Genomic DNA, 21,853 nt, shown 5'->3' with positions numbered 1-21,853 from the left:
TGGGATCAACTGGAAGGCGGCCATCTTGGATACAAAATTCGCCGCATTTCACTTTTCATTTTTCAAATGAACTGAACTCTTACTTCCTTTCTTCCAAATGAGCCCAAACTCAGCACACTGCATCTAGACACATTGACTTGAAATTATCAGCCAGCTTTTTTTGATCTGTCGCTCAGTCTCTCCATCGCAAGCCCTCGATAATGCCTTCTTTTCCTGCCACACCAGTCCATTCTGGGCATAATTATTTAATAATCATGTCAGAACCTGAGAGTCTCCAGTGAGCAGTGTGGATCCTCCACTGCAGCAGAAGGAGGTTCCATTCCTGAATCCTGCAGGTCGTTGTTACTCAGGTCCAGATGTGTCAGACTGGAGGACTGAGAGCTGAGAAATGAGGACAGAGCTCCACAGCTTCTCTCTGACAGACCACAGCCGCTCAACCTGAAGAAGAAGCAACAATGAAAACCAGCTGACTGGACATCAGGGACAGAATGTTTTTGGTTTAATGTCAAGTTGTAAATATTGCAGATTTATATATAAATGTTTGCAGATAGTTTCAGTTTGAATTTGTACACTGTGGGTTGCCATCCTGCACCCCCTCCCAAAAAAAAAAAAAAAAAAATCGGAAAATACAACATTTGTTAAAGTGTAGAAAATAAATTGCCTGGTTTAAAAAAAAAATATCTGAATGTGGGGAAAAATAATTCCTTTTCAAACATCCTGTTCACAGATAGAAACACCAAGCTATGTGAAAGACTCTGAAGTTCCAGTGAGAACTTTGTCCTTGTGAAACTGAAGCATCCAGTTTGTCTTTCTGTCCTCCCACACTGCAGCAGACTCTTCAAGGGGAGCAGAGTTTCAGCATGAGTTAAAAACATGAATTAATTGAGGTAAGGTACTTTATTGGTCATTATATAGTGAATGTACAACAAAACTCTTCCTCTGCATTCAACACATCCTTCGATGCTTCTTCAAGGACTCTGCAGAGGCCTCTGAGTGAGGTTGGTCCCTGGGATTCCTCCTGACGACACTGGTATACATCATTCAGTGCTTTCAGCACCACCTTCTGGTGGTCAGGAGAGATGAACAGTTCGATGAATCCCAGATGACCGCCAGAGCATTCTGTCACTTAGAATTCTCGCAATCACGTTAGAAGACTTTGAATGAACTGATCCAGGGGTTGGACCCCAGAACTTTTTGCTGTTTCTGGGTCACCCAGGGGTCACAAGTGATGTTTGTACACATATTGAATGTCAAGATGTCACAATGTTCCATTGAGATGTTCTACAGATGTTCTGCAGATGTGAGGAGGAGAACAGAGAGTGATGAAAATCATTTAATAATCATGTCAGAACCTGAGAGTCTCCAGTGAGCAGTGTGGATCCTCCACTGCCGCTGACAGCTCCTTCACTCCTGAGTCTCCTGGATGGTTGTAGCTCAGGTCCAGCTCTCTCAGATGGGAGGACTTGGATCTCACAGCTGAGACCAGAGAAGCACAGCCTTCCTCTGAGACCAGACACCCTGACAGACTGGAGACACAAACATGGCTGCATCAAGTCAAGAAGGAAGAAGGAAGATCCTCCACATGATCAAGCAGCAGCTGGATCCTGACCTGAGAGCTTCCAGTTTACAGTGAGGACTCTCCAGTCCAAGAGACAGACGCTTCACTCCTGAATCCTGCAGCTCGTTGTTACTCAGGTCCAGATGTGTCAGACTGGAGGACTGAGAGCTGAGAACTGAGGACAAAGCTCCACAGCTTCTCTCTGACAGACCACAGCCGCTCAACCTGAAGAAGAAGCAACAATGAAAACCAGCTGAAAACCAGGGACAGAATATTTTTGGTTTAAGATCAAGTCATACATATTGTTACAGATTCAGATATAAGTGTCTGCAGATAGTTTCAGTTTGAATTTGTACACTTTGGTTTGCCATCCTGCACCGCCCCCCCCCAAAAAAAAAAAAAAAAAAAAAAAAAATCAGAAAATATAACATTTGTTAAAGTGTAGAAAATAAATTGCATGGTTTTTTATAAAAAATATTGGAATGTGGGGGAAACAATTCCTTTTCAAACATCCTGTTCGCAGATAAAAACACCAAACTATGTTAAAGTCTCTGAAGTTACAGTTGAGAACTTTGTTCATGTGAAATTGAAGCATTCAGTTTGTCTTTCTGTCCTCCCAAACTGCAGCAGACTCTTCAAGGGGAGCAGAGTTTCAGCATGAGTTGAAGCGAGGGTAGACAATGTTGTCCAAAAGCACTTTTTGTCATACTGAGTGAAATGCTCCTCGCCCCCTGGGAGAAGTCATTACATTATGTGGACGGAAAAAGATGCGGAAAAAATCTGACCACTGTAGCGGTCACAGGACAGTAAAAACTTCGACCAATCGGAAGGTGCGGACCGCTCTTAAGGAACCAATCAAATCCCTTCTCCGTTGTACCAGCCCCCTGCGCGTACATTTCAATGGCGTGCACTGGCCCTGGTTCAGAGCGCGTTGCCAAGGAACTCTCGGCGCTCGCGGCTCACGTGAAAAATAGAACGAAGCAGAGCGGGCGCACTGCGTTCCTATGCGCGTTGTGTGCGGGCAGTCAGAAAGGTTAATAACATTGGAGGCGATCACAAACTCCCTTCCGCGCACTTCCGCGTCCAGTGCGTTCGCTCCCAACGGGAGCTCCTCCAATGGGGTGGGAGCGAGGCGGAGCCTTGGGGAGATGCTACATTCATGCTACATGCTAGTTTTCCAAGATTGTCGACCCTAGCTTTAAAAACATGAAATAATTGAGGTAAGGTAAGGTACTGTTATGGTCATTATACAGTGAATGTACAACAAAATTCTTCCTCTGCATTTAACCCATCCTTCGATGCCCCTGAAGCATTCCGTAGGAGCAGTGTACAGCTGCCGAGAGCGTCCGTGGACCCATCTCCAGATGGAGAGCCAGGCTAATGGTCAGAATCACCTGACTGGAGGATTGACCTTTCATGCATGTTATCAGGTGATGGGGGAACCCTGAGATCCCAGAGTAAATCCATCCAGACACGTGGAGGAACATGCAAACTCCACACAGAAAGGCCCACACGGTCCAGGGATCGATCTTCTTGATGTGAGGCAAGAGCACTCACCACTCACCCACCATGCCGTGAATAGTCTCCAGCTTCTGGTTTGGAAATTGTAAATCAAAACAGTGAAAAGGAGCCTTTATGTGATTTTCTATTCTGTGTTTATTAAACAGCAGTGTGAGAGCCATCGGGAGTCAGCTCACAGAACTGTTCTACACTACATCTGCTCAGTCTGGAATCAAATGAGGCCACTAAGAATCTGATCACACTGAAAGCTGAATTAAAATGAGGAGCAGCTGGAACGACCAATCAGAGAGAACTTCATCATGGATTCACAGCATAGCGACCGCCGCCCCAATCCTCCCCCCATGGGATGATTGTGGCTTCTTCCAGAGGACAAACACTCCAGACAGAGAGACCTGTTCCTACACAGAAGACACTCATGGACTCAGCTGCTGTTTGGACCACAATCACCACCTGCTGACAAACACACCCTGCATCACATGGCATTCTCAGGGCTACACACTACACATTACTCACAACCCCCCCTGCAATGTCCCCCACCCGACTCCATGAAAGGCCAAGGGAGGGTTTCCCTGCTCCCATCCAAACAAAAAGACCCCTCTTGTTATGATCTCTAGTGTCTCAGTCAGATGTATAATGTCTCAATGCTCCTCCTCATCAAACGGTGTTTTGTGAGCATCCTGGACTTGTACTTAATTGTTGGCAACACTGAAAACACTGATACTCATTTGATTTCTTTTTTAATCACATTGAAACTCTATTCTCCTTTAAGAGTCTCCAGGGGGTAGAACACAATCTACTTCATGACTGAACTGTATAATTTCTTAACATTCAATCAGATAGACGTATAAAGACAAGGACAGAATTCACAACAGCAAATTCAGTCTTGAAAGCAGTTCTGTACTTTCCATTTGTAAACAGGATGTTCCAATGGAACAACTGTTTCACTAATGAAAATCTCATTTTTTGGCAGAATATTTTTTATGTGCTGGCAGAAAAACAATACTGAGCCCACAGTTTAGTCCATATCTGATCATGAAGTACGTACAGAGCTTTGTTGGAGGCTTTGACCACTGGCAGCAGCTTCAGAAGAGCCTCCTCTGAAGCAGAGTATTTCTTCAGGTCAAACTCCTTCAGATCTTCTTCTGATGACAGTAAGATGAAGACCAGAGCTGACCACTGAGCAGGAGACAGTCTATCTGTGGAGAGACTTCCTGATCTCAGGGACTGTTGGATCTGCTCCACCAGAGAACCATCATTCAGTTCATTCAGACAGTGGAACAGATTGATGCTTCTCTCTGCAGACAGACTCTCACTCAGATTCTTCTTGATGTACTTCACTGTTTTCTGATTGGACTGTGAGCTACTTCCTGTCTGTGTCAGCAGACCTCGAAGGAGACTCTGATTGGTCTCCAGTGAAAGACCCAGGAGGAAGCGGAGGAACAAGTCCAGGTGTCCATTGGGACTTTTCAAGGCCTCGTCCACTGCTCTCTGATGGACATGGTGGAGTTTAGGTTCCTGCTTCCACAGGTTTGACAACCACCATGTTTGTTGTTCTTCCAGCAGGTTGATTCCAGAGTTGATGAAGGTTTGATGGACATGAAGAGCAGCCAGAAACTCCTGAAAGGTCAGATGGATGAAGTGGAACACCTTGTCCCGGAGGCCTTTCTCCTTTTTAAAGATCTGTGTGAACATTCCTGAGTACTTTAAGGCTACCTCACGGTCAATGCCACATTTTATCAGATCACGTTCATAGAAGATCAGGTTTCCTTTCTGCAGATGATCAAAAGCCAGTTTTCCCAGAGACTCTATCATCTCCGTGCTCTCTGGACTCCAGTGTGGATCTGCGGCAGCTCCTCCATCATACTTGACCTTGTTCCTTGTAACCTGCATCACCAGGTGGCGGATGTACACCTCAGTCAGGTTCTTGGGCAGCTCTCCTCCCTCTCTGCTCTTCAGCTCCTCCTCCAGAACTTCAGCAGTGATCCAGCAGAAGACCGGGATGTGGCACATGATGTGGAGGCTTCGGGAGGTCTTGATGTGGGAGATGATCCTGCTGGCCTGCTCCTCCTCTCTGAACCTCCTCCTGAAGTACTCCTCCTTCTGGGGGTCGGTGAACCCTCGGACCTCTGTCACCATGTCCACACAGTCAGCAGGGATCTGATTGGCTGCTGCAGGTCGTGTGGTGATCCAGAGGCGAGCAGAGGGAAGCAGTTTCCCCCTGATGAGGTTTATCAGCAGAACATCCACTGAGGTGGACTTTCTAATGTCAGTCAGGAACTTAGTGTGGTGGAAGTCCAGAGGGAGTCGACACTCATCCAGACCATCAAAGATGAAGATCACTTGGAGTTTCTTAAAACTACAGATTCCTGCTTCTTCTGTTTCACTGAAGAAGTGATGAACAAGTCCCACCAAGCTGAACTTCTCCTCCTTCATCACATTCAGCTCTCTGAAGGTGAATGGAAATATGAAGTGGACGTCCTGGTTGTCTTTGTCTTCAGCCCAGTCCAGAGTGAACTTCTGAGTCAGGACTGTTTTCCCAATGCCAGCCACTCCCTTTGTCAGCACTCTTCTGATTGGTTGAGATCTTCCAGGTGAGGCTTTAAAGATGTCTCCTGGTCTGATGCTTGTTTCTGCTCTGTCTGCTGTCCTGGATGCTGCTTCAATCTGTCTGACCTCATGTTCCTGATTGACCTCTGCAGCCCCTCCCTCTGTGATGTGGAGCTCTGTGTAGATCTGGTTCAGGAGGGTGGACTCTCCTTGTATCGCGACTCCCTCAAACACACTCCGGAACCTCCTGTTCAGGTTGGACTTGAGTTCTTTCTGACACTCCTGAGATTTTTCTGACAAATGAGCCTCTTCAGGATGGTGTTCCCCTTTATTTAATTTTTCAAAGAGAGAGAGAGAGAGAGAGAGAGAGAGAGAGAGAGAGAGAGAGAGAGAGAGAGAGAGAGAGAGAGAGAGAGAGAATTGAGTCATGTTGGAACTGCTCTAGAATAAGTTTGGTTTTACTAACACACTTCCTACACATTTCACCAGAAACTAGCAGATCTTAGCTTTGACATTTGGGTTTGTAAAATCACAGGTAATCAACTCACAATAGGTGTTCATTAAGAGGTTAAGTAACATAGAATCATGAGTCATTTTCTACTGTGTTTGTTTTCTCTTCAGCTCATTGGACTGTGAATGTCAGACTGGGCACAAAATGTCATCCAGAAACCAGAAACTGATTTTCAACATTAACTACAAAGATTTGTGGTGTTTTGTGACAGAGAGATTATAAGGTCATAGTTTGTTTTTTATTCAACTAAGTATCAACAAGAGAAAAAGAAAAAGATCACTCAGTGTAAAAGCAGAAGACAGCTGGTCATTATTGGAGTTTTTTCTGAAATGATTCATCTCTGTTGTTTCAGGTTGTGATCATGTAAGTTATGATACCAAGTTTAATGTGTCCAGTGCTTACCTTCAGGTTCTGAGGTCTTTTTGGTGTGTTCATCACTTTTACCCTTTGTCTGCATTTTCTCTAAAACCATTTTAGTGACTTCAAGAGTTCGGTCACTGTAGGTGTCAAATATCTTGTCCACTGTGTCCTCCCTATTCAATGTCTCCACTTTACTCTTGGGGATTGGTTTGAACCCTTCAAGAGCTCCACCGTGCCAAAAATACCACTTGAATCTTCTAAAGTCTTCATCTCCCAAATCATCCAGAATTCCCAGGAGGACTTCTGGATCAGAGCTCATCTTTGACCTTGTGAAGAGTCTGATTTCTCTCACTGATCTTTCACTCTGTGTTCATAGAGTCCCTGGAAAATCCACGGTGAGGAGCTGACATGTTTGATTCAGGTGAGATGTTTGACTCTGAAAAACACAAAGAGAATCCTTGTGAGCTCCATCTCAACCATTCTGTTGTTTCAGATGCTGTTCATTCAAAGATCATGTTTGATTATATTTGCCTTTAATAAGCTCTGATTTTGTGATACAACTTTATTCCTGATGACAGAGATTGAACCGTTGAACTTCAGTCATTACATACCACCTTAAAACTTTATTTTTTCAAACTGAAGGACTTGTGATAAACAACATGGAGTCAAAAGTGTGTATTATTTAAAACACACCAAAAAAACTGTCCACATCTGTTCTGGCTCTTCCTGGGCGGTATCTCCTTCCAGCTGGGGTCCTCTACCAGAGACCTGGGAGTCTGTGGGTCCTGCAGGATCTACCAGAGTCCTGGGAGCTTGAGTAATATTTCATGTTTAAAAAGTTAGAGAAAGATAAAACAGATGATAAAACATGTTAAAGTGATTGTTTCTGCATCATATAAAAAGTATTTGTGTTCACAAGTCTGGCCTTTAATGCATGAGACTGATGGCATGTAACATTGTTTTATTTTGTGTATTTCAGTTTTTACTCCATGTCCATGTTGAAATGAAACACAACCGTGAAATGAGACACCAAGACGTGCCGCTGGGCAGGGCGGGACTCCGGTCTGGGGAGCGCTTGCTCCTTGAGCAGCGCATCACGGAGATGTTGGGACATTATTTGAGCAGAGATCCAGCAGATCACTACACTCTGTGAGTGTAGTGAGGACTGCTGCTGCAGAGCTAAAGACCTGAAAGTTCCTCCAGAGACTTTGTGCGCATGTCACAGAACGCTGGATAATCTGCTTCACCCAGGGTCCTTCTAAACGAGGATTCATTGTGGATCGCTTTGTATGCCATCCATGTATACACGTGTGTTTAACATGATTGTTTTCAACTGGAATGAAAAAACACCCATGTCACTTCCGGTTCCGGGTCAGCATGTGAAAACAGAGGAGGCTGGGCCGCTGGGTCGGGGGAACCGACCGCCATGGCGCTGGGCACCGTGCCGGGCGGGGGGCCCCCCGTGGCGGGTCCGGGGTTCGTGTGTGCTCTGCTTCTCTGCTTCTCTGACACCTCCCTGCTGGAGCCGCTCACTGCGGCTGAATTGCATTTCGCCGAATTCGTCCGAACAAAATCCTAAACGGCTGGTATTCAGACAAATAAACGACACACTCGGCTCTAAACGACCACTTTGTCACCTAATTTTAAAAAAAAAATCTCGATGAAGTTATACATTTGAGGAGTTTAGAGCTAAAGTGAAATCAGCTTTAGGAGCTCGATTTCTGCTCAGGGAGGAGTGCAATGCATTGTGGGTCATTCTGTGGTATGCTGTAGTGTAAACGCTTTGCATACTGTCTGATGGACTGGGTATGCAGGATGCAGGATGGATAGTATGAGTATGGAAGGATGTAGTAGGCAGTATGCGGTTTCGAACACAGCCAGTCAAACCTGCTCTCCTCAACAAAACCATCAAACCTCAGCCTCTGAACAAACTGCTGTTAAGTCAAGTCAAGTCAGCTTTATTTATAGAGCACATTTACAGACGGCTTAGCTACACCAAAGTGCTTCACATAGCGCAATCAATAAAAATAGACAGAAAAAGGGCATCAAAGTCAAAATTCATAAAAACAACCAAGAAGACACATCTTAATCAAAGACAAGAACAAACTAAAATGAAACTAAAACCTAATTGAAAGCCAGAGAGAAGTTAAAACCATGACACTGTGATGTGAATCCTGAAGAACACGTCATGAACACACAGCTGCTCTGAATAAACTAACAACAAGAAAACAGCCTGCAGAAGCTTCTCAGCTTCTTTCTCTGAGGAGGAAATGGGTTTTTCATCTGTCTCAGAAGCCACGTGTTCTGCAGAGAGGAGGAGGGAGGACAGCCCAGACAGGAAACAGGAAGTGACCTCAGGATGTAGTTTAACAGAAGTCGACGTGACTTCAACCTGGTATCTCTTCTGCTTCTCACCACAAACTGAACCAGACGTTCACACAACTCTCAACTCTCTCAGCTGAAGCTGAGCAGTTCTTTACAGAACTTCATATCTCTACTGACAACACTTATATCTGATGGAATGTCTACAGTTTCTCACTCGTGGGATGAATGAAGTCTCATATATTCTACTCTGATTTGCTCTAACCTCATCAATATGAGTCCTCATCCTCATAACAACAGCAGTGAAGGTTCAGCAGCTGTCAGACAGTTTCTTGCTGTCAGCTGTTTGATGTGAACTGTAATCCATTCATCCAGTGTGTGGAAACACAGCGTGATGACAACTGTCTGAATGTGTTTCTGTTCTCATTCCCCTCCACCACCACCTCATCTAGTTCCAGCTAAAACCCTCCTGACCCTCCCAGGTCCCCACAGGTGTCCATAATGTAGGCTGGACAGACACACAGACACACAGCCAGCAGCCACACAGTCAGATCCAGTCCAACACAGCGTTGTGAAAGCTTTGTTGTAGCTGACAGAGATTCTCACCTGATCAACTCTCTTCACATCTTCTTCAGACACTTTTGGAGAGAAGAAGCTGCTCTCCGTCCCTCCTCAGTCCTTCTGTCTGTCTCTGCTTGATGTGAGGACGCCGTCTCACTGTCTCAACTCACACTCAGGGCTGAAACGTCACACTAGTTCCTGTTTCCTGCCAAAACCCGCCCACCTCTATAAAAAACCAGCCAAGATCTCAACCACTGCAGGAACTTCTGTTAAAACTGTAAAACTATGATGTGAGTACTGAAGAACACAATATAAACACACAACTGCTTTGAATAAACTAAGGAAAGAGGCAACAACAACTGATTCAACACAAACAGCACAATCAGAAAACTGTTTGTTTAGAGAGGAGGAGGGGGGGGAGCTGGGGGAGAAAACGGGAAGCGAGCTCGATGTTTCTCAACAGAAGTCGACGTGATTTCAACATGGTCTCACTTCTGCTTCTCACCACAAACCACAGCAGACAAACAGACACAGAGTCACACAACACTTCAACTCTCTCAGCTGAAGCTGGACTCTGTGTTCCAGTCCCTGTTATGTGACTCCACTGATCACTGGCTCTGCTGCAGGAGGCTCTGTGTGTGTGTGTGTGTGTGTGTGTGTGTGTGTGTGTGTGTGTGTGTGTGTGTGTGTGTGTGTGTGAGTGTGTGTGTGTGTGTGTGTGTGTGTGTGTGTGTGTGTGTGTGAGTGTGTGTGTGTGTGTGTGTGTGTGAGTGAGTGAGTGAGTGTGATTGTTGGGTTGGGGGTTAGGGTTAGAGAGAGAGAGAGAGAAATATTAAAACTGAGTAAATAAATGTTAAAATAAGTTAAATTATTTGTTCCAACAAAACTATCGTTCATGAAGCTTCATTCAATATTCAGCAACAAGTCAGGTTGATCTCATCAATAGTTGCTCTAAATAGATTTCATGATGACTCTGACTTCAGACATGGTCAACCCCTTCACTGACAAGGTGTGCTCTCTAGCGCCACCTAGGTCTACCAAAATGGCCACCACCGCCTGCAGGAATGTCACAGAGCGATCAAAGGAAAACTCAGTTGATCATCTCGTCATGACCTAAAAATTATGTTCTGACACTCCTGACCAACACACATCAGGAAGTTACCAACTGGCCTTTCAAAATAAGATGTTCCCTCCAGTGTAGCCTTGAAGAGAGACGATCTCCTCCTATCAGCTTTAAACCCTGATCAGATGACAGAGGAGACCCTGCTGAACACAGCTCTGCAGCGTTTAATAACTCACATGCTTTGGATTCCGTTCTCCGTCAGAGTTGAAGTCAGAAGTCTCCTCGTCTTCCGTCTCTCATCCTCATGAAGATGTTTGTTGTCAGTTATGATGGAGTCTGATGGGAGGAAAACACACTGATCACTAACTGAGGCCTCTGGTCTGAAGCATCAGTCTGACTGCTGTAAAACACAAATCAATAAATGAAATGCTAGAAATTCTCCTCTCAGAAAAGGTCTTTTTTTTAACCATCTGACAAATAAAAGTTGATCTGGAAGAAGTTTCCACTCAAGCCCAAGCTGACTGTTTGCTCTTTTTTTTTTCTTCTTCTCATCTGTCACTCTCTGGGTCATGTGACCTGATTACTCAATTGAGAATGATATTACACAATCTGCCTTCCTCCCTCCTCTTCCCTTCATCCTCCTCCTCCTCCTCCTCCTCCTCCTCCTCCTTCTCCTCCTCCTCCTCCTTCTCCACTTCTTCCCCCTCCTCCCCCCCTCCTTCTCCTCCTCCTCCTCCTCCTCCACTTCTTCCTCCTCCTCCTCCTCCTCCTCCTCCTCCACTTCTTCCTCCTCCTCCTCCTCCTCCACTTCTTGCTCCTCCTCCCCCCCTCCTCCTCCTCCTCCACTTCTTCCTCCTCCTCCTCCTCCTCCACTTCTTCCTCCTCCTCCCCCCTCCTCCTTCTCCTCCACTTCTTCCTCCTCCTCCTTGTCGTCCCCCTCCTCCTCCTCCACTTCTTCCCCCCCCCCCCTCCACTTCTTCCTCCTCTTCATCTCCTCCTCTGCCTCCTTGCTTGTCACTCCTCCTGCTCCTTCCTGTCTGACTTTTTGGATGTGTGTGGACCTGTCTGTGTGTGTAGAAATTCTGATGAAGAAGGGAGTGGTTCAGAGATAAGATCACCTGAATATGCAAAGTGTCACAATGTGTTTCGACATGTTTGCATGAACACACACAAACATTCTCATCTGTACAGACACAGACACACACACGTTTGTATTTCTATCGTTGTGAGGACACTCATTGACATCATGCATTTACGAGCCCCTTACCCTAACCCTAACCCAGACCACAACAAAGCCAAACCCTAAAGAAATGTTTTTGCACTTTTACTTTTTTCAGTAACAACAACATGGTCAAGAAAACACTGTTTCCCCTCATGGGGACCCAAGAAATGTCCCCACGACCATAGAAAAACCCGCACACACACACACACACACACACACAAAATACACACACACAAACAAATCACTGCATCTCTTACAAACACACTCAGTCAATCAAAGACTTTTTTCTGCATTGTGACAGTCTTTAAATCAAACCCTGACGTTAGAAAAGCTGTGAGACAAAGCAGAAGAGTCAGTCAGACAGATCTCCATGTTCCTCACCTCAGATCAGCTTCATGCTGCCGCTGGTCTCCGCTCAGTCCTGCTGTCTGTCTGAGTGTGTCTGATGTGAGGACGCCGTTTAAATCCACCTTCACAGTGACGTCAGGAACCAGTCCAGCAGCCACACAGCAGCACACACACATGTGGAGACATGAAGAAGGCGCGGCTCAATAACATCCAATCCCATCCCGACACTGAGCTCAGAAAAAGGACAACAGTTCCACTCACAACGTCCCACTCTGATGGAAAAAGCCTTCAATTCACAGTGACAATGAAATGTGCTCAAATCCACCTTCTGAGATGAACCTACAGCCTTCTTGAAGCCAAATATGTGGAACTGTGATACTAATCCAGTTATACAGCTGTAGATGCAGCACAAAAACAGAGTCATCCATCCATCCATCCATCCATCCATCCATCCATCCATCTTCAACTGTTTATCCAGAACCACCTAAGACAAACTAAACCTCCATGGAGAAAAAAATGACAAAATCAACAAAGTGAAAAGAATCTGCTGGAGAGCTGAAAGGAGGTGGAGGACATCCAAGTACTTTACTGTACATCACCAGATCCTACGTCAACAGCTCAACATTCATCATAATGCAGTGAAAATAGGCAGGAACTTCCCGTTTCTCTCAAGTTATCTCAGAGAATAAAGACAACCCCCAGTTCCTCTTCTCCACACTTTGGACCTGGTGGATGAAGGACTCTTGGTCCTGTGAAGGATCGAGGACTCTTGCCTTTTAGATCCCATTCCCACCACTTCTAAAATGATTTGATGGTACCGTGGTTCACTCTGAAACCAGACTGGTGTCTTTCTGAAATGTTATTTGTGATTAAAACATCATTGACTTGGTTAAAACCAGTCTTTCTAAAACTTTACTGAAAAACAGTAAGTCGGCCTCAGGTCTGCTGTTATGAAGAACATTAGGATCTCGATCGCTCTTCTTCACCACCGCTGTTTTAAAGGCAGTGGGGAAGACACCGAGACTCCTCTTTAGAATTTTTGACTCTGAACTGAAATTGATCCCATTTATTAAAATTATAACTAAGATTGTTTTTTAATCATCTAAACAATATATCCAGAGTGACCTGTTTCTCTCTCAGGCCAGCAGGAGGGAAATGGAGATTACTGTAAAGCCTTGCTCTCTGCTCTGAAACAAAAAGACGATCTCAAATCTCAAATTATTACAAAATCCATCAGTATACAGGCTGACGAGGACCAGGGGGCGGGGCCACATTACTCCAGTTTAAAGTCCTGATAGGACCAGGGGGCGGGGCCACATTACTCCAGTTTAAAGTCCTGATAGGACCAGGGGGCAGGGCCACATTACTCCAGTCTAAAGTCCTGATAGGACCAGGCGGCGGGGCCACATTACTCCAGTTTAAAGTCCTGATAGGACCAGGGGTCCTTCACCCTTGGAGTTTTATCTGGTTAGTTGCTGGGGGTGTTTTCTGTCATCCTCAGTGCCATGCCATGTCTCCCAGGTGTAAGAGTTGAATGTGTGTGTGTGTGTGTGTGTGTGTGTGTGTGTGTGTGTGTGTGTGTGTGTGTGTGTGTGTGTGTGTGTGAGAAGGGGGGGTTGTTTCTGAGGAAGAAGGGAGTGGTTCAGAGACAGGAACACCTGAGTATGCAGGGAGTGTCACAATGTGTATGGACATGTTTGATGCACAAACACACACACACACTTTGGTGGTGGTGGTGTAGTGATTGGTGATCTGACCTCACAGCAAGAAGGCCCTGGGTCCAAATCCTGGCCGGGGCCTGGAGCCTTTCTGTGTGGAGTTTACATGTTCTCCCTGTGTGTGTGTGTGTGTGTTTTCCCTCCAGGTACTCTGGCTTCCTCCTACAGTCCAACATGCATATCAGGTGAACTGATGGCCCTAAGTTGCCCTGAGGTGTGAGTGTGAGCGTGCCTGGTTGTCTGTCTCTGTTTTGGCCCTGAGACAGACTGGTGGACTGTCCAGGGTGACCCCGCCCCCACCCATATGAAGCTGGGACTGGCTCCAGGCCCCCGCTACATCTGTCAGTGCCAACATGTGCACATGCAGCCCCTGGCTGCTGGGGGTCCTGGACCTCTGCCCCTCCTGGACAGGTGGACGTCTTCCTGGTGTGGTGGCTGGGGTCTGGGCTCTGGGATCTCTGTGTATCGTCTGGGTCCTGAGGGCCTCTCTGGGCTGCTTGTGGTCTTCTCAGAGGTCAGAGGTCATGTTTGTATGATCACATTCACATGTTCATGATCACACTGTTCTTTAATCTTTCTGCTCTCTTGGTTTTCTGCATGTGGACTCAGTCACTGTGCTGATCTGACCTTTGACCAGCTGTGTTCAGTCCTCCAGAGGGACAGAGTCTGGACAGTGGGACAGGAGACCATTCAGGGTGGCTGTCAGGGGGTCACGGACCACATCTCATGAAACACCACTGAGTCATTTCACTGTGAAATCAGGGGCCAGCAGGAGAAATTCCACATGAGAGCAGGCCAGGAGAAAGGCTTCAGCATCAGGAGAATCCTGGACCAATCAGGAGAACCCTGGACCAATCAGGAGAATCCTGGACCAATCAGGAGAACCCTGGACCAATCAGGAGAATCCTGGACCAATCAGGAGAACCCTGGACCAATCAGGAGAATCCTGGACCAATCAGGAGAACCCTGGACCAATCAGGAGAACCCTGGACCAATCAGGAGAATCCTGGACCAATCAGGAGAATCTTGGACCAATCAGGAGAACCCTGGACCAAACAGGAGAATCCTGGACCAATCAGGAGAACCCTGGACCAATCAGGAGAATCCTGGACCAATCAGGAGAACCCTGGACCAATCAGGAGAACCCTGGACCAATCAGGAGAATCCTGGAGCAATCAGGAGAACCCTGGACCAATCAGGAGAATCCTGGACCAATCAGGAGAATCTTGGACCAATCAGGAGAACCCTGGACCAATCAGGAGAATCCTGGACCAATCAGGAGAACCCTGGACCAATCAGGAGAACCCTGGACCAATCAGGAGAACCCTGGACCAATCAGGAGAATCTTGGACCAATCAGGAGAACCCTGGACCAATCAGGAGAACCCTGGACCAATCAGGAGAACCCTGGACCAATCAGGAGAATCCTGGACCAATCATGAGAATTTTGGACCAATCAGGAGAACCCTGGACCAATCAGGAGAACCCTGGACCAATCAGGAGAATCCTGGACCAATCAGGAGAACCCTGGACCAATCAGGAGAATCCTGGACCAATCATGAGAATTTTGGACCAATCAGGAGAACCCTGGACCAATCAGGAGAACCCTGGACCAATCAGGAGAATCCTGGACCAATCAGGAGAACCCTGGACCAATCAGGAGAACCCTGGACCAATCAGGAGAATCCAATGCAAGACAATGCAAAAGACAATGCAAATAAAAACATAATTATGGATAATGTGTATAGTATTTTTTCTTGGTAAGGTCGGAAAAGAAGAAATACTGAATATTGTGAAAAGTTGTGCAAGTGAAGGATCCACTGATGGTGTTGGAATAGATATGATATTGGTAAAAAGTATAATTGAACTGGTTATTGAACCATTTCCATATATTTGCAATCTGTCATTTTCAACAGGGGTATTTCCTGAGAATATGGAAATAGCCAAAGTAGTTCCACTTTATAAAAATGGAGATAAACATGTTTTCTCCAACTGCAGACCGGTATCCTTACTTCCACAATTTTGAAAAATACTAGAGAAATTGTTTGTAATCAGGTTGGACAAATTCATAAGCAGACACAATACTTTGAGCAATAGTCAGTATGGATTTAGAACCAATCACTCCACATCATTGGCATTAATGGAATTAACTGAAGAAATATCCACCGCAATAGATAAAAAAACAATTTTTTGTAAGTGTTTTTGTTGACCTCAAAAAGGCTTTTGATACCATTGCTCATAACATACTTCTTAAAAAACTGAGCAAATACAGTATTAGAGGGATGGCACATAAATGGATTTCAAGTTACTTAGACAGTAGAAAGCAGTTTGTGCAGATATATAATTCAAAATCCAAATTGCAGTATATTACGTGTGGAGTACCACAGGGATCGGTCCTACATATCCAGTATACAAAGACAAAAATATTCAAAACAATAGCTATATTACACAAAGTAAAAGATTCACTGGATGACAAAGCATTGTACGTTTTATATAACACCATGATCGTTCCACATCTGACCTACTGCATTGAAGTACGGGGAAATGCCTGTTTTTGTTGTTGTTGTGAAAAACACTGAGTTAATTGTAATCGAAGAACTAATGGTACGTCACTGTCTGTGTTGGCCAGCAGCTATTTTATTTTATTGTATGATAAGTGTGTAGGTGTGTGTGCGCGCGCGTGCATTTGTGTCTGTATGTACATATATATTTTCATGCTTCTTTGTTGTTGTTCTTAATTTGACCTTTTTGGAATTGATTTTGGGGATAAAGGGGTAGACATCATCAGACTTGTCTTCTCTCTGCTCCCTTTCATTCTTGTTTGGTGACTGTCTGTATTTACATGAAACTTTTTTATTTTACAACTTAATGAAATAAAACAAACAAAATAAATTAAATTAAATCAGTTTTTCTTCTTCCTACTCCTTTTCGAGTGTTGTACATCTCATGTCGACTCCTGTAAATTGTCAAAAAAAAAAAAAATTGTTACCTTGCAATAGCTCGAAATAAAAATTCATTCATTCATTCATTCATTCAAATTCATTCATGGCATTTTCAGTATAAGATGTTTAAATTATCATTTCTGTGTAAGATAATAGAATAAATGTATCTTTCTAAACTAGACACACACACACAGATCTTTTTTTTTTCGTGTGTAATTTTGCTAAACTTTAAACAGACATACGCCTTAATAAAGTTTGTCCCAGTAGAGTTGCCGTAACGAGCTGTTTCGCCGTAAATCATGTCGTGATGCTGCGGGCACATGACTTGACTATTTTTGGAAGACACCTGTCAACAAAAGCAGGGGGCATTTCTAAGGTTATCTATCCCTGTCATTCTATGTATATACCTCCCAAGAATGCTAAAAAAGAAAACTCAATTATTTTTAATTTTCTGTAGAAAAACAAAGCGCACTATATAAAAAGATCTGAACTAGTTAAAGAGTATGAGAGGGGTGGTATTAATGCCTTGGATTTTGAATCAGTGGTTGGTACATTTAAGATCAAATGGTTAAAAGCCTTTCTTGTGCAACCAAATTCCATGTGGTTCCACATCCCGAACTCAGTATTTAAACAGCTAAGTGCTATTGAATGTCTTTTGAAATGTAATTTTGAGATTAATATGATTCAAATCAAATTATCCAACTTCCACAGACAAATCCTTCACTTTTGGAAAATGTTATTCAACCACAATTTCTCTCCCCATGGATCCACTCTGTGGAATAGCAGAATAATTATAATTGGTAGAAAATCAATATTTAAAAAGTATTGGTACGAAAAGGGTGTTATTTTTGTGAAAGATTTATTAGATTGTCATGGAAATCTCCTAAATTTCTCAACCTTTATAGAGAAATATAAAGTGTTCCTACAAGGATTTCCAAAAGGTATGCAAAGTGATTCCTTTACCGTTAATTCAGTTAATCAGAAATACCCTCTTACACTCTGATGTGGCTGCATCACTCCCAGTTTTAAAAGTGAATGATTGTAACTTAATTGAAGCGAAGTGTAATAATAACTTTATTACTAAAGCCAGAAAACAAAAGATCTACTAAGATTACAACAGAGCCTTACCCAGGAAGCTGCCTACTATAGACAATCAATCTAATATGACCAACGCAGACTCAAAATTCATAAAATGGCCTATTCCTCCTAAAGTGAAAGAGACTCACTTTAAAATGATCAATAACATATCCGGTAGCCCAATTTCTTAAAAGAAGATTTCAGTTTGATGTTGATCCTTGCACCTTTTGTAATTCTGACGATGAAACTTTGGAGCATTTCTTTTTTTTTATGTCAATATTCACAACAATTTTGGTTTGATATTAGAAATTGGTTATCCTGAAAACTAAAGATTTCTACCTTGAACATTTCCCACACCTTATACTATATGGGCAATCTAAGCTCATCTAACTCTAATATAATACATATTGTCATCCTTCTAGTCAAATACCACATCCACTGTAGTAAATGGAAAGAGAACAAAACCTCTTTTTCATGTTTTATGAATGAATTTAAACTATATTATTCAGCATTACTTAGATTAAAAGACTGGAAGGCAGCTACTATGATCTCTCATATGATTTCTAAGTCACTACTGTTCTAAGCTACTTTTCATTGTATGGTTAGCTCTTTTGGTTTTCCATCTTTTCTTTAGATACTACCTTATGTCGTCATAATTGCATTTCCCAACTCACAGTTCATTTTAAGTTATCTGTGTGCTCCCTAGTCTCTGTTTCTTTTCTTGTTTAGCTGTGTTTTTGTTTCTTGGTGTTCAGTATGTAGTATCACATAAAAAAACTGGAAGTATCACTGTGTTTCCTCCACCAGAGTTTGTTTTGTATTGTTGTCTTTTGTTAATTATTAAAAAAAAAAAAAAAATGATGCGGTCAACATGTGCAGAACCGTCTGGTACGGATCGTGTTCCGAGTACGGATCATAGGGTACGGATCAGGTACTGACAAGCGCCACGGCCGGTGTTATGGATTAACTGGTTCCCGTGTTAACGAATGACGGCAGAGGTCTGTGTAAACACATGCTGATAACAGCACAAAAGACTTTAAACGTATACACTGTAACTGTTGATAAGTGACGTTCGCCAGAACGACTACATGTTTCAGTCTGTTGGTCACAAGTTAACATGGGCACCAGTTCATTCGAAACATCGGCATGCGAAGCAGAGCTCACACCGAGACGTGGCGCTGGGCGGCGGTGCTCCGGCCAGGGGAGCAGCCGCTCCTTCAGCACGTATCATGGAGATGTTAGGACATTATCTGAGCAGAGATCAGCAGATAAAACTCTCTGCTCGGCACTGAGGACTGCTGCTGCAGAGAGGAAGACCTGAAAGTTCCTCCAGAGACTCTGTCCTCCTGTCGCAGGACGCTGTATAATCCTCTTCACACAGGGTCCTTGTAAACGAAGATTCATTGTGGATCGCTTTGTATGCCGTACATGAATACACTGGCGTTTAATACGATTGTTTACAATCGGATTGAAAAAACACCATGTAAACTGGGCCATTCTGACACGTCAGGAACCAACCTAATGGGGCCATGACTGCATTTGCACTTCATGCCACTGGGTGTGCTGTTTGCATGTTCAACCTTATTTTACACAGATGCCACAGAAGAAGAAGGGCCCCTGAAGTGGTAATGTGTTCAAACATGCGATGCACCATTTTCTCAGTAACAGAGAAGAACTGAACGATCGTTTCCGCACATTTTATTTACTGAGTAGCAGTTAAGCTGTATCACAAGTAGTTCCTGTTCTCAAAAGAGCAGATTCCTTGCGGATAGAACACGCGTAATATTATTATGATTATTTACTGCACTTTTTTGGCTTTTTTCTGTCCTCTATTCTTTTGTGCAATGCGGCATGCCAAACATGCGGGCCCCTTTGACACATATGAAAACCCATGTGGAATCCATCCCAGCTACGCCACTGGGTCACACGCCTTTCTGTGGTCGAGTGAGTGTCCAAGTATGAGGGTCGGTTCTCCCAGTGTCCTCTTTGTCTGGGGAGGTGATGGACTCAGTACCAAGAGGGCAAACGACTACTGCAATCAAGTGAGTGTCAAGGAGTGAGGGTCTGACTGCCGATGTCCCCACGTCTGGGGAGGCGATAGACTGAGCACCGAGAGGTCAAGCGCCATACAGCAACCGAGTGACTGTCAAGATACGAGGGTCGGCTCTAGCAGTGTCCCCTGGGCCTACTGCCACAGATTCACTGAAAACACAAATCACGCCGATAAAGGTTCCACACACACTGCTCGTATTGTCTGATGTGGTCTACAGTGGGGGACATGGGGTCCCGCTATCCACCGCGCCGGGGAGGCAGAGGGCTCTGTTTCTACCTGGGGGTGGCCCAGGCCCGAGTCGCCGGTTTGAGAGTATTTCCACTTTTAGTCCCGTAGAACTGGGAAATCTTGCTAACCTTCTCTCAACCCCTCTGGTCTCCCTTTTACAACAGACTCAGAGTCAGTGTCCTCTGGTAGCCAATTCAAATTATGCCCGTTTTTATTGTTTTGCACTATCACCAACCACAATGTCCCCACAGAACTGTGCCTGGAGACCCCCGTACAATGGGCGTGAGCCCCCGAGGGTTTAATTCACTTCAGAGCACAGGAACCACCCCACAGCTGATGTGAAAAACAATAAAGATGAAGATCTGTCCCTGTGTCCTTATTTCTTAGGCGAGTCCCTGACTCCCTTGGGTCCCAGACCCCAGGTCCCAGACGTCCACAGTCCCAGATTGTCTTCGGTGATTCACCGGCGGTCCCAGACCGACCGAGTCACAGACTAGTGATTTTCCAAAATTTCCGGACACCCGTCGTTTTGACAGAGGGCCGATTCCCAGAATCATTTGAGTCCTTATGTTTTCCAATTAGAATGTAGTTCGGACACTTATTAACTTTCCCTATGTGTGTTCTATGTGATTTATACATTACATGTGGCTATATAGAGAAAAAGGACTAAAGAGTCGTTTCTTACGAATATTAGGATCTTTCTTCTGGACCTCTGATCTCCGCCCAAACGACAAACAGTCCGAAGTCCGGCAGAAACTTTAGAAAAGGCTTTCTGCTCACCTCTTTATTGGAGCTCCTTTGTCGTTGGGTGGTGAAGACAGGCCCGTCTGGAGAGATCGTGGTTCCGAAGAAGAATCCGGGTCACGGCACCAATTGTTGGAGTCCAGGACTTCCGTCCAGCTGACTCCACCCGGTTCTTTGATTCTGTGCTTGGTATGAAAAATGCCAAAACGACTGACTTCAGATTATTACCATTTATTTAAGTATAGCCAGATGTGATGCTCTGCTGGACATTACAGGGAAAGATATGAAGTATTTCGCCCTGAAAGGATCCTGATAGTTGATGAAACAGAGTTTTTATTCCATGTTCTTCTGGGCTGGGCCCCGACAGATAGGCTGGACTTTGTTCGCAATTGGACAATTTGATATTGATGTCAGCTGCCAACCAAGAGCTGACATCCTTATGGAGGATGTTTGGAACAATAGTGAGTGTGTGTTGATATCTCCGGAACGTGTGGGTATGTTTACACTTTAGCAGAACGTCTTATAACCTTGGTGAACTTGTCTCAGGAATGGCCTAATATGCAGTTAATACAATTTTTCCAGGGTAGTAGTACTAATTAAAGTGTAAACCTAACAATCCAACAGGAAGTTACTAACTGGCCTTTCAAAATAAGATGTTCCCTCCAGTGTAGCCCTTGAAGAGAGACTATCTCCTCCTATCAGCTTTAAACCCTGATCAGATGACAGAGGAGACCCTGCTGAACACAGCTCTGCAGTGTTTAATAACTCACATGCTTTGGATTCCGTTCTCCGTCAGAGTTGAAGTCAGAAGTCTCCTCGTCTTCCGTCTCTCATCCTCATGAAGATGTTTGTTGTCAGTTATGATGGAGTCTGATGGGAGGAAAACACACTGATCACTAACTGAGGCCTCTGGTCTGAAGCATCAGTCTGACTGCTGTAAAACACAAACCAATAAATGAAATGCTAGAAATTCTCCTCTCAGAAAAGGTCTTTTTTTAACCATTTGACAAATAAAAGTTGATCTGGAAGAAGTTTTCACTCAAGCCCAAGCTGACTGTTTGCTCTTTTTTTTCTTCTTC

The 21,853-nt window shown here is 44.4% G+C and overlaps 3 protein-coding genes across 3 annotated transcripts in view; 2 read left to right on the top strand and 1 right to left on the bottom strand.

Annotated features, from left to right (window-relative positions):
- Positions 1-21,853, top strand: part of LOC115382179 (NACHT, LRR and PYD domains-containing protein 3-like) — a 1,352,480-nt gene that overhangs the window by 560,811 nt on the left and 769,816 nt on the right. The window lies entirely within an intron of this gene.
- Positions 1-21,853, top strand: part of LOC115382194 (NLR family CARD domain-containing protein 3-like) — a gene marked incomplete at its 3' end in the record, with an annotated part of 1,416,821 nt that overhangs the window by 765,931 nt on the left and 629,037 nt on the right.
- The window catches only part of LOC115381318 (NACHT, LRR and PYD domains-containing protein 3-like), a 70,929-nt gene that overhangs the window by 47,958 nt on the left and 1,118 nt on the right, over positions 1-21,853 (bottom strand). The window contains exons 2-9 of the mRNA XM_030082597.1: positions 21,545-21,644; positions 20,811-20,959; positions 12,047-12,135; positions 10,680-10,779; positions 6,540-6,933; positions 4,125-5,961; positions 1,610-1,783; positions 265-438 (exon numbers count right to left, since the gene is read on the bottom strand). Of these exons, the coding sequence (XP_029938457.1) occupies positions 265-438; positions 1,610-1,783; positions 4,125-5,961; positions 6,540-6,816 (2,462 nt within the window). The 5' untranslated portion in view covers positions 6,817-6,933; positions 10,680-10,779; positions 12,047-12,135; positions 20,811-20,959; positions 21,545-21,644. The remainder of the gene's footprint in view (positions 1-264; positions 439-1,609; positions 1,784-4,124; positions 5,962-6,539; positions 6,934-10,679; positions 10,780-12,046; positions 12,136-20,810; positions 20,960-21,544; positions 21,645-21,853) is intronic.

This window comes from Salarias fasciatus, chromosome 23 (genome assembly GCF_902148845.1).
Source record: "Salarias fasciatus chromosome 23, fSalaFa1.1, whole genome shotgun sequence".
NCBI classification, from domain to species: Eukaryota; Metazoa; Chordata; class Actinopteri; order Blenniiformes; family Blenniidae; genus Salarias; species Salarias fasciatus.
Note: the sequence above shows the minus strand (reverse complement) of the source record. Positions and strands in the feature narration are given on the sequence as shown.